The following is a 13,671-nucleotide window of genomic DNA, read 5'->3' as shown; positions in this document are numbered from 1 at the left end:
CAAAAGAGGGGAGGGCAAGTTCTTCCCTACCGGGTCACGTTGGGGCTCCACCGGAAGTAATCGAATTGGTAGTCTACAGTGTTTCTGGATGTTTCAGACTGAAGCTGGCGTCAGCATGAGAGCACCACCATCTCGTAGCTCCGTCGTGGCCATTCCGCAAGCAATCATGGCAGCCGCTCCCCACCGGAAGCCTGCGAGAGTCGGGGGCCCCGATGACTTTTGTAGAATCTTCAAGGCTGAGGGGACGCTTTCGAGAATGGGGCCCAAGCCCTAGCAGGCAAATGTCCGAGTTCAAATGTGTCCCAGGGCCATTTTAGTGGACCAGGCCCAATTCCGAAGAGCCGGAATGGCGGATGAGGCGGATGAGGCACAGTGCCGCAAAAGCGGGCGTTAAACAGCTGAATGGCGACTGAAACGCTAAAGGGCGCCCCACTGCAGCAGAGGAGCCTCCACCTGGGGGGGCGGGTGAGGCCAGTTCTCGCCGCCTCCCCCCCCCCCGGGGCGCCCCACGCCGTTTTTCGGCGCAGCATTGTAGGATGACAAGACTAGTGCGGCACCTTACTGGACACCACCTGGGTGCCGTCCGGATCTCGGCGCGTTGTGCTGCCTTCGGCCTATTTGCACAACGGACCGCTACTGACGCCAGCTCACAGGCAGACAGATTTTGCCGACTAAAAGACAGACCAAAGCAGCCCATTGTTGCTTTGAGATGGATGTTGCAGCAGGCTGCCATGTAAATAGTTGTTTAAAACTTTTTTTTAACGTGTTTACTTAGTTGGAGCGTTGTATATATTTATAAGTTATTAAAGTGTTATAATCCTACTACTTTGTTGGAGTGCTATATATTTTTAATGTGACACATAATTGTGAAGACTTTGATGTACAAAAAGGCATCCCTGGAATCTTCCGCTTCAGGCTCGGTCCCACACACCCTTACAGTGAGAATCCCCTCCCCAATCACAATACAGGATCGTTATCAGATAGTAGGAACGCGTGTGGTGTGATGGATCACATGGGGTGGGGGCCTTGATCTACTGTAACTCCTTTGAAGAGGGGTGATTCTTTACAGTTGGGGCCATAAACTACATCCGCAGGGCTAGGTGATAGCCTGGGACCGGCCTGGACAATCAGACACAGAGGAAGAGGAGTGTCGGAGGGTGCGGTAGTGAATAGGGTGAAAGGGAGGTGTCGGGCGGGCACAGGGTGTGATTCTCAGGGAAGAGCAGCGCAGATGGGGGGAGGTTTATGGCCCATGCATGAGAGAGAGAGCGGGGGTGACCAGTGCGTGGGGGAGATGCTTGCGAGGGTGGGGAGCCATGCTGAGGATCGGCGGCGTGCAGAGAGTGGGTCTGATAAAGGCATCTAAAATGGCTGCCGTGCACGACAAAAGTGTGGCATTGGAAAAAAGGCAAGATGGCGCAGACAATGTTTATCAATACGGATTAATTTATAACAATTATTTTTAACAATATATTTACTTGCAGTGACAAAATGGCGGTCAACACTTCCTGATTTCCTTCGAATCAAACGTTAACAGACGTCACGCAGCAAAAAAAAAAAAAAAAAAAACGCTCACGCGCAGCCGCTGGAAGACATGCATCAACATATATGAGCATCCTCAGCCACCCTCAGAAAACAGTGAAAAAGTGAAGTGAAAAAATACTTATATAGCGCGTTACCACTCCAGGGAGTATCTTGGCGCTTAGATTCCTGAAAAGACAGAAGAGGTGTTATAAGGTGGATGAGAGATACACCTGGCTACGTAGCATATCCTAAAAGCCTCATACATTCAGGGTTGGCCAATGAGTAAATCCAAGTCTTTAGCAGCTTTCTGAACTTGGGTTCAGTAGTGGCTTGACGTAGACAGGGAGGTGCCTTATTCCAGGCTTTCGCTCCAATGACCGCCATGGATTTGCCTCCTCTTGTTGCCATTTTGAACCTGGGAACATGCAGCAGATTCGCGTTGGAGGACCTAAGTGCTCGGAGAGGTTGATAATGTCTAAAGTATTTACGCAAATAAAGTGGGCCATGATGGTAAAAGGCTCTGTGAGTAATGACGAGCACTTTAAACAGTATGCGCTTGTGTATAGGAAGCCAGTGTAGTGTGTTCAAAGCTGCGGAGGCTGAGGATTTCCTAGGTAGTCTGAGGACCAGTCTAGCAGCTGCGTGTTGGACAAATTTGAAGCTTATGCAGGGCAGATTTATGGAGTCCTGCATAGAGGCTGTTGCAATAGTCCAACCTGGAATTTATGAGGGCTACAGCTACCGTGCGTCTGGCACTCAGGGGAAGGAAATCAAAGAACTTTCTCAGGCTTCTGATGATACCAAAACATGTACCTGCTACTTCCTTAGCCTGCTGATTGAAAGTAAGGGCACTGTTAAATTTTATTCCAAGATTTCGTGCAGCAATGATAGTATTGGGGGGTTGGGGGGGTTCTGCTTTTTCGGGCCACCAATCTTGGGGTGTAAAGAAGTTGTTCGGGCCGAAAGGGATGATCTCAGTCTTGGAAGAATTGCATTTTAAGTGGTTAAGAGACATCCACTTGAAGGTTGCTGACAGGCAGTCTTTAAGTACTTGCTCTGCGTTAATGTGATTTTTATCGAGAGTCAGAACAAGTTGAGTGTCGTCAGCATAAGCGACAGTACTGATGTTAAAGGATGTTATTAGTTTAAGTAAGGGGACCATATACAGGTTAAACAGAGTAGGGCTTAGACTAGAGCCCTGAGGAACTCCTGTTTTTATCATTTTTCTTCTGAGGAGTGGTCGCCCAGCCTGACAATCTGACGCCTATTTGCAAGGTAGTTTTTAAACCATTCGAACACGGTTCCTGCTATGCCAGCATTGGTAAGGCGATGTAAAAGGATAGCATGGGATACCGTGTCGAAAGCCGCTGAGAGATCTAAAAGGATCAGGACAGACAATTTTCCCTGATCCAGAGCGGCACGTATGGTTTCAGTAGATGATAAAAGCGCCGATTCAGTAGAATGGTTTTTCCTGAAACCTGCTTGACATGGATGGAGAATGTCATTATTTTCAAGGAATGCCATCAGTTGTTTGTTGGCAAAAGTTTCCGTGATTTTGCAGATGGCAGGGAGTAAAGAAATGGGGCGTAAATTAGATAAGATGGTGGGGTCCTGTAATGACTTTTTATGTAATGGTTTTACTGTCGCTACCTTCCACTGGGCTGGGATCTCTCCTGATTGTAAAGAAGAGTTGATGATAGCATTAATATAGGGGTTAACCTCCTGTGCAATGGATTTAAAAAAAGTAGGGGGACAGGGGTTGGAAGGGGAACCTGATTTAAGTGCAGAGATTCCCTGTAAAGAATCTTCAAGAGTGATATGATTAAATTTTTCCCATCTGGAAAGTTGGGAGTTAGACACTGTCTCAATGTCAGATTCTACTATTAAAGGATGAGGAAAATCCTTAATGAGCGTGTCAATTTTTTGTGTGAAATAGTTGGCTATATTGTCACATAGGGTTTGGGACGGGGGAATATCATGGGTTGATATTTTAGGTTTCGTAAAGATATTAACAATTTTAAAAATCTCTTTTTGTTTGTTTTTGGCTGCTTCAATTTGAGAAGTGAAATAGTTAGTTTTCGCAGCTTTAATGGAGATGTGGTACGCTTTCCTAGCTGATTTGTAGATGGTTTTGGAGTCAATGCCATAAATTCGTCTCCATTTACGTTCGAGTTTTTTGACTGCAGCCAGTTGATCTTTTAAGGTATCTGAAAACCAAGGAGTGGAGTTTTTGCGATTTACTGAGGGAAGTTTTGTTTTTTGTAGATGACTGGGTTTGCTGCCAATCTCTGTCATCCAACCTACAAAGTTTTGGTAGTCTATGAGGGTATTACCTGACAACGGGGGTTTGCTATCTTTAGCCCAACTAATGAGATCAGGATGGCTCATTATTTTGCCCCAATTGGGTGAGGGGGTCCCTTTATTAGTTATTTTCTTGGACAGTGTTTGACTTCTTAAAAATTTGAAGTCAAATTCAATAAAATAATGGTCCGTCCAGGTCAAAGGTAAGGGATTTTTTACCACCAGTGTATCCAGATTGGAACTAATACAATCGAGGGAGTGTCCTGCTTTATGGGTAGCTCCAGAGGTCTTAAGTGTCAGTCCTAGAATTTGCAGAGTTTCTTTAAAACAGGAAACATATTTATCAGTAGGGTTATCTAAGTGAAGATTGAGATCGCCCAATAACGTAAAATTGGCGCATCTGACAGTCATATCACTCAGAACCTCCCCTACACTGGTAAGAAACTGCTGGGGATTTTGCGGGGGACGGTAGAGCAGTGCTCCTGAAAAAGTGAAAGTATCATGTAATTGGATACTAAAAAACATACTTTCAGCTTCTATAATGTCAGGAAGTTCTCTGATGGTGCATTTGAGGACATCTCTATAGATGATTGCTAAACCGCCACCGCGCTGTTTCGCGCGATCTTGTCTACGGATGGCGTAGGGGGGGGGGGGGGGGGGGGGGGGGGGGGGGGGGGTGTAGCCTGAGCAAGGTCAGGATTAGACCAATCCCGTAGCCAGGTTTCAGTTCTAAACAAACAGTCCAGTTCGTTTTCACTGACCAAATCGAATATGTGAAGTGCATTTTTGCACATAGATCGGGCATTTATAAGCCCACTTTTAAAAAAGTTGGCTGACATACAATTGTCCATAGGATGATAGGGTACTAAGCATTTTCGACAAGTAATGCAGCAAACTGGACCCACCCATTTGTCGACATTAAGAGAATGGTAGCAGGTGGTACAGGAAGAATTCAGGGAGATGAGAAAATCTCTTGAATAATGCATCACCTGGGTATTGAAGGTGGCCCTAGGCCCGGCCTCTGCGCGGACGAGCGCAGACGAGCTAGACTCAGGCTCGACTCCGGCGCGGCTATGGCGCGCTCGCTGCTCGCGTTCGCTGCGCGAAATGATGACCTTCTCCTTTTGTAGTCCCTTCAAGAGCGCAATGGCGCTGGGACTTGTAGTTTTTAAATCTGAACCTATGTGGGGCTAATCGCGCGTCTCCAGCCACAGCCTTTTAATCGACTGTGAGCTAGAGAAGTGAGGCGCTTTCAGGCGGTAGGTGTAATAAAATACACAACAAGTTAAAAACAGACCTGTACGACGCAAATAATATTTCACTAATGCAGATAATTTTAAAATGTTTCAGCCTATCACCCGGCTTCCGCCTCAGGTGAGAATGCGTGCGTGCTAATAGCGCTAATGTTAGATGCAGATTAGGTAGGGTTTGTGGCCAGGCTTCTGCCTCCGTTTGTAAAAGAAATCTGGGGGTCAGGATACGTCTCCCGTACCCCCTTATACCCATTTCTCACATTGTTTTTCCTCCATCTTGTAATTTTATTAAAACGAAACACAAAATGGCGAATTCCCGTTTCGCGACCCGGTTCACGAACAGGGAAGCGCTTCTACCGCGAAAAATCAAATTTTTTTTATTTGCCCCACGGGACCCTTTAATAACCCCAACATCATTCCTAGGGGGTCAAGAGGGGTCTACCTTGCCCCCTTTCATTAAATTCCCCCTTCGTTTTTCTCCTCCTCTTGTCTCTCGATCCTACCGAGAGACAAGATGGCGGCCGTTCCGGACTGTTTAGAATGTTGACAGACACCAGAGAGCCAATCAGCTTCGCTTCGCAAAGTTCCGTAACACGAAAAGTACGCGAACCGGAGCGCTACCCGGGACGCTGTCACAGATATATCTGTTTTTTAAAACGTTAATTTCTCAAAATCCACTGGAGCACATATATTGAGACCCAGCAAAGGCACATCGGGCTAACAGTCCCTACAATTTTGCCAAGTTTCGTGCAAATCCATTCAGCCGTTCGAGCTAAAAGTGAGGCCAAACGCCCTATGGAAAAATGAATGGGAAAAACTCGTTTTGGGACCCCCCTTTTTTCTCGGACCCCCCTTGACGAAGCCCCCCCAAATTTTCAGGGGCTGCTCAGAAACAAAATGTACCATTTTCCTGATTCCGTCCACAAACGCCAAAGTTATTAGACATAGAATTTTCAAAAGTCCCATAGAGAAAAAATCCTAACTATATATACTGCTGGCGACCGCCAGTAGGTAATATCTATCTATCTATCTATCTATCTATCTATCTATCTATCTATCTATCTATCTATCTATCTATCTATCTATCTATCTATCTATCTCTCTATCTCTCTATCTCTCTATCTCTCTATCTCTCTATCTCTCTATCTCTATCTCTATCTCTCTATCTATCTCTCTATCTCTCTATCTATCTCTCTCTATCTCTATATCTATATATATATATATATATATATATACACACACACACACACACACACACATATATATATATATATATATATATATGTATGAATACATATACGGACTCAGGCAACTCGTCACCAGACCTACCCACTCCGCAGGCCACACGCTGGACCCAATCTTCTCAGCCAGCACCTACGTCTTCTTCAACCACACCACCGAACTCCACTGGACCTACCATCGCTGCATCCACTTCACCTTTCGAAAACCGGTCACCCCCCCACTGCAACCAACAGATACCCCATCGCCACTGGAGCAAAGTCACCGACGATCAGCTATACGCCACCCTTGCCCATCACCCGCCAGCAGAACCGACCGACTCAGACGCCACAGCTACAACCTCAGACACTGGATCAAAGACTGTGCCAACGCCCTGGCCCCCATCAAGAACCCCTCCACCAGCCACAACAGGAAGAAAGTGAGCTGGTTCTCCCAAGACCTGCAAACATCCAAGAAAACCTGCCGGAAGCTAGAGAAGATCTGGATCCGGGAACGAACCCCGAAAAGCTGCACTATGCACAAGGACACCACCAGAACCACCACCACCTCATCATAGCCGCCAAGAGAGCCTCCTAAAAAGATCGCCTAGACCACATCGCGCACAACAGCAAAGAGCTCTTCAACATCCTGAAAGAACTCTCCAACCCCACCTCCAGTGCAACAGACATTCCCCCCCCTCACAAGAACTGTGCGATTCGCTCGGCACCTTTTTCCACCGCAAGATCACAAACATCCACGATAGCTTCATCACCACGCCCGCCCTAGCCATCACCGAGACCCACACAACAGCCACCCACACCTGGACAAACATTGACATCAGCGACACCATCAAGATCATGAATTCCGTGCACTCCAGCTCCCCGACAGACCCCTGCCCACATCAAGTCTTCAACAGAGCCAGCACCTCCATCGCACCCCACCTCCGGAAGGCCATCAACTGCTCCCTCGAAACGGCGACCTTCCCGGTGGACTGGAAGCACGCCGAAATAAACGCCCTCCTGAAAAAACCCATGGACCTCAAGAACTTCCGTTCCATTTCCCTGCTCCAGCGAAAATCATAGAGAAGGCCGTCAACATACAGCTGACCAGGTTCCTCGAGGAAAACAACATCCTAGACTCATCCCAGTCCGGATTCCGCCGCCACCACAGCACCAAGACAGCCCTCCTAGCCGCCACAGATGACATTAGAACCCTGCTAGACGAAGGGGAAACTGCGCCCCTCATCCTCCTGGACCTGTCAGTCGCCTTCGACGCAGTCTGCAACCACACCATACGCATATGCCTCCACGACGCAGGAATACAAGGAAAGGCCCTGGACTGGACCACCTCCTTCCTATCCGGCACAACACAGAGCGTCCGCCTCCCGCCCTTCCACTCCAAAGCCACTGAGATCATCTGCCCCAAGCTGTTCAATGTTTACATGGCCCCGCTCGCCCGCATCGACAGACTGCACAACATCATCTCCTACGCAGACGACACCCAGCGGATCCTCTCCCTCACCAAAGACCCCCACACGGCCAAAACAAACCTCCACGAGGGAATGACGGCCGTCGCAGACTGGATGAGAAACAGAAGACTGAAACTGAACTCTGACAAAACAGGAGGTCCTTATTCTTGGACCCACCCCCTCGGCCTGGGACAACTCCTGGTGGCCCAGCTCGCTAGGCACAGCATCCACCCCCACCGAACACGCACGCAACCTAGGGGTCATCCTCGACTCCACCCACTCCATGACAAAGCAGGTCAACGCAGTCTCCTCCTCCTGCTTCAGCATGCTTCGCAGGATCTACAAGTGGATCCTCACCGAAACCAGAAGGACGGTCACCCAGGCCCTTGTCAGCAGCAGACTGGACTTCGGAAACGCCCTCTACGCAGGAGTCTCGGCGAAACTCCTCAAACTGCTCCGATACATCCAGAACGCATCCGCACGGCTGATCCTCGACATCCCTCGACACAGCCACATCACCCGCACCTGAAACACCTGCACTGGCTCTCAGTTACCAAAAGAGTAACCTTCAAGCTCCTCACCCACGCATACAAATCACTCCACAACACCGGACCGGCATGCCTCAACAGCCGCCTCAACTTCTACACCCCCACTCGCCAGCTACGATCCGCCGACCTCGCCTCCGTCCCCCGCATCCGCAGAGCCACCACAGGCGGCATATCCTTCTTCCACCTCACTACCAAGACATCCAACGCCCTCCCCTACACCTAAGGCAGACGCAGGACCTACTGACCTTCAGAAGACGCCTCAAGACCTGGCTGTTCGAGCAGTAGCGATACACCCCACATCACCCACCCCCCCCCCCCCAGCTCCTTGAAACCCCACGGGTATATAGCGCGCTTTATAAATGCTATTATTGATTGATATACACACACACACACACACACATATATATATATATATATATATATATATATATATATATACATATACATACATACATACATACATATACACACACTTTCATATATACATATGGATTATACTTACCTGTAAAATACTTACATTTTGGTTGTAAAGGCATGCATGGTGAAGCCATATGCGTGGTAAACATTTTTGTGGTAAAGACACGTGTGAGAAGGATGCATGTGTTGTAATAGATGCATTTTAAAGGTATGCATGGCAATGGTATGCGGAAATCCGTGATACAATGGATGGCCTGCCATAAATAAGATGGGCCTTTTTACGCTCTAAAGTGGGTGACAGTATGGTGGATGTGCAACACCGCCTAAAGGTTTCCAACAGCGCAGCTATTGAAGGTCAGAAATCAAAGCACTAGTACTAATACGTAGGTTTATTAAAACCATGGTGTTCCAAACAATGACAACATCTCATATACAACCATTTGCTATAATTAATTTCCACAGCATTTAAGTCCATTAAAAATGCACCCACGGCACAGCCATTCAAGCAGGTTCATTAGTATCAAAATGTGTAAGTGTGGCAAAAAGGACAAATGCCATTTTACAGTATATTTCCTGTTTTCACCATGCTCCAAATGAGGTCCTTAAAGTGTTTTAATAGATTTTTATACAGTTAAGCAAAAGCATTAAAAAAAAAACATACCGTTAAGGTGAAAGCATATAGGAGGAGACAAACATCAAATAATTAAAATTAAAATGTATGTTAAATAGACAACTTGAAAACTATTTTAGGCAATCAAAGAGAGCAACAGCAATAAATCAAAGGAAAAAATGTACTCCACCTCGAGGGAGACAAGCCCAGACACATCCTCAGGAATTTTTGTAAGTTGATTAGTTGCCAAGTTTAGTTCCACCATACTTGTCCAAGTCCCAAAATCTAAAGGGAGCGAGGTTAGCTGATTGTCCTGCAATGCAATCATAAATCACTCATGTTAAGCTTTAGTAACAAACGTCATATATAATAATTAAACAATTGCATCTAGATGATCAATCTTTACAGTAGAAACAATACAATTCTACTGTGGCAGAGTATCACTCCAGCAAGACACCACCTTCTTCACAAAAGGCTACAAGAGATTATTTTGAAAGCTATTTAGAAATACAAAAATAATTTCAAAATGCTTTAGAATACTTTAGTGTCAATTTTACAATTTAGTTGTTTGGATAATATAATTTTAAACAACCAGCAAAAACCAAACAGGATAGTATAACATTTGACTAATTAAAATTGGAGTTAAGAAAGCACATTTAATTTCAGTACTAAGTACTAAGAAAACAACAGATATGCACAACTTTAAAAACGTAACTCACACCATTAAAAACCCTAACTCGTAGACCCAATAGCATTTAAATAATTTTAGAAGATGGAACCTGTGCTACTCTTCAACCAACATAGATTTGATCTTTTAGTATCTCGCCTAGGAATGTACCTGAAGGACAAGTTACTTACTTTCCGTAACGCCTTATCTGGTAGAGATATGATCTAGCCTCATATTCCTTACCTTTGAACTTCCCCGCGTGTCAAACTGGAGCCAGAAGATTTCTTGAGCAGTACCCCTTCGTGGCGTGAATCGACTACGCTTGGCATCGGCATAGTCACAGTCATTGTGACGTCGGCGTCATCAATATGGGCGCCACCTCGGCCCGCTGACGTCGGTACTTTTCACGACTTTCCACACCAGAAGACCAGAGCCATGAAATTGACAGGCAGCCCAGAATTTAGACAACTACAGCTCTGAAGGTAACAGCCCCAACATTAAGAACTGATCCGTAGTGAGGGGAGGTTGATTGGGTCGTAAAGGAATTGGAGGCTATATTGTGTCTCTACAAGATAAGGTGTTACCAAAGCTAAGTAATTTGTCCATCTGATCGAGAAATCTAATCGCAGATTCCTTACCTTTGAACAGATACCCAAGCAAAGCAAGCCCTGGAGGAGGTGACTGCGGAAATGTTTACACAAGAAAATCCTGTAGGACCAAACGGCCAGAGGCTCTCCCTACGGACCTGAATGTCCAGGCAATAATGCTTGGCAAATGTGCAGGAATGCCTGTACAGCTGCCTGGCAGATGTCAAGAATCGGGAGACCACGCTGGAGAGTGATGGTGGCAGCCTTAGCCCTAGTAGAATGAGGTCTGAGGACTTCAGGAGACTGCTTCTTTACCAGAGCGTAACATATCTTAATGCAGAAGGTAAACCATCGGGAGATGGTCCTTTTCTGTACAGCCTGTCCCTTCTGCGCTCCAACGTACCCCACAAAGAGTTGGTTGTCCACCTGCAACTCTTTAGTAGAGTCAAGATAGACTAATAATGCTCTTTTTGGGTCAGTCTAATTGAGACCTTCTTCCTTAGAAGGATGCGGAGGAGCATAGAAGGTGGGCAAAGTGAGATTGCCCTAGGTGGAAAGGTGTCACTACGTTAAGTAAAAAAGAAGCCCTAGTGCAGAGCACTACCTTTTCTGGGAAAATGGTCAGGTAAGGAGGCTGATAAGAGTGCCTGCAACTCGCTTACATTCCTGCGAGAAGTTATTGCCACTAAAAAGGCTGTCTTGATGGTGACCAGCCGGAGGGGTCAATTGTGCAGTGGCTTGAATGGTGCACACATAAGGTAAGTGAGGACCAAATTAATGTCCCACTGGCGCATGATAAAGGGGAAGGAAGAAACAAATGCGCAAGCCCCTTCAGAAATCTATGTACAATCGGGGACTTTGTGGTTGGTCAGGCAACCTTAGAAAGCATAAAGAGCCGAAAGGTAACCCTTCAGAGTACACAATGCTGGGCTAGAGACAGGATGAAAAGTAGAATGTCAGAAAGGGAGGCAGACAAAGGGTCAATAGACCATTCTGTACAATATTGTATCATCAGCAAGAGTATATCAACTTACTAGAGATGCCTGGCTGCTAGAATAAAAATGCATACTTCTGGAGGAAGGTAGACTGCTGTCAACAGTTGCCATTCAATATGCACACAAGGAGGCGGAGAGTTGACAGGGCAAAGTAGAGAACTCTCTGCTGCTGCTGCGACAGAAGATCTTCCGGAAAGGGCAGCCTGATCAGAGGATTGACGCTCATGTGCAGAAGATACCAATTACATGCTCGGATTACGAAACTCTCCGTGCCCAGTCCGAGCCTCAGGAATGAATTGTGACTGTCGCTCCTGATTTTCTTGAGCATGCCGGACAGGAGTGGTATGGGTGGAAAGGCGTATAGGAAGCCTGAGCTTCAATCTGGATGAAAAACCTCGTCGAGCAAGAGCTGCCTTGGAAACCCCAAAGAGAAAAACTGCAGACATTGCGTATTCGACGGAGGCGAACAGATCTAACCAAGGTTCTCCCCCTGTCCTTGCACAACCTTCGGCTGGAGACACCATTTGTTATCTGCAAGGCACAGATGACTGAGTTTGGTCACCCTGGTGATCAGGGAACCGGCCAGGTGTTGAACCACTGTTCCAGCCAAGTCCAGAAATGCAGGGCCTCCTGACAGAGTGTCCATGCCCCACTACACCTTGATTGTTGCAGTACCACATGGTGGTGCTGCTGCCCAGTAATACCTGAACCAGCCTTTTTTCTTAATAAATGGTAAAAAGGCTTTTAGTGCAAATCAGATCGCATGAAGCTCCAACAGGTTGATGTGCAGCCCGGCTTCGGACTGAGACCAGAGTGCTCTGATCTCCAATTCCTTGAGATGTCCGCCTTAAACCCAGGCGTGGCGCATCGGTCACCACTGTGAAATCTAGGTGGGGAAGGGAGAGGGGTCTGCCCGTGAACCATTCGCGGTTTGTCAGCCACTACTGGTCTTGCACAGTTCCCTCCCAGATCTGAACCATGTCGGTGAGATTTCCCTGATGCTACACCCATTGGAACATCCGGTCCCTCTGCGGAGCCCGCATGTGCCATGAGCTACCAAGTTCAAACCAAAAAGAGAGCAGGGACCTGCTTCGGGCTTTTACGGGGGCTCAGACCCCTATTGGGCTTCTTGGACCCATCCATACGTCAGACCATCATTCAGTTATTAATAATGTCCAGACTAGACTATGCCTGCTCTCTGTATCTAGGGTCTAATACGGCCGAAATTGTAAGGCTACAAAGGGCCCAGAACGCAGTAAAAGAACTTGGCTTGGCCTGCGCAAGTCTTGCCTGGTGTCAGAGACCATCCGCAGGCAGCATTGGCTGCTGGTGGCCAGGAGTATTGAGTTCAAGGCACTTCCTATCACTTTCAAAGCCCTGAAATTTACCACCCCTAGCATACTGGCCAACCTAGTTTGTCGCAGTTACTCACAGGGGGACAGCAGGACAGGCATACATGCACCATAAACAATTCACCTGTATGAAAGGGCACAGGTGTAACTGGAACAAGCCCGCTTCACTACATGTCCCAGAAAGCTGTGTGGCAGAACAGAACAGAAAGGACGTTTGTGAAAACAACCACTTCCTATTTAAGCACCTCCCCTTCCGTCAGAAGGTGCTTGACAAATTGGCCCGAACGTCTTGTGCAAAGAGGAAGAGGTTTGCCCGCTGTATAGATTATGTGGAGATCAGCGTTTTACAATAACTTCCTGAGGATTTTCTGAATACGCAGAGAAAGCCCTTGTGCGCAACGCAGAGTCGACAAAGTCTGAGCCGTCACCTGGCTCAGTAACTGACAGGTATTGTGTGTATGTTGAGGGAAGTGCTGGAGCGCTCCCTTCTTGTTAAGCTACTGGTTATTTTTTGTGTTTTTCCCACGCTTGAACCTTTACAAGTGCGTTCCAGTTGCATTTCTACCGTGGCTCAGAGGACCGAGTCTGGTGCTAGAATCTGCTAATTATTGCTCATATTAATTTGCTTCTTGCGCTGTGACTTCCTGAAACAGCGATGAAAGACTTTGTTTGGTTTTGATTCACGAACCGTAAGCATATAGTGCACTTGTGACTAAAGAGTGTTCTAGGAC

General features: G+C 46.9%; 1 protein-coding gene across 2 annotated transcripts in view; it reads right to left on the bottom strand.

Annotated features, from left to right (window-relative positions):
• SHOC2 (SHOC2 leucine rich repeat scaffold protein) overlaps positions 1 to 13,671 on the bottom strand; it is a 279,109-nt gene that overhangs the window by 102,396 nt on the left and 163,042 nt on the right. For both annotated transcript variants that reach the window (XM_086922782.1, XM_086922783.1), the window contains one exon: positions 9,530 to 9,652. In XM_086922782.1, the coding sequence (XP_086778908.1) occupies positions 9,530 to 9,652 (123 nt within the window). The remainder of the gene's footprint in view (positions 1 to 9,529; positions 9,653 to 13,671) is intronic.

This window comes from Lissotriton vulgaris, chromosome 5 (genome assembly GCF_964263255.1).
Source record: "Lissotriton vulgaris chromosome 5, aLisVul1.2, whole genome shotgun sequence".
NCBI classification, from domain to species: Eukaryota; Metazoa; Chordata; class Amphibia; order Caudata; family Salamandridae; genus Lissotriton; species Lissotriton vulgaris.
The sequence above is the reverse complement of the archived record's forward strand: the minus strand, read 5'-3'. Positions and strand labels throughout refer to the sequence as shown.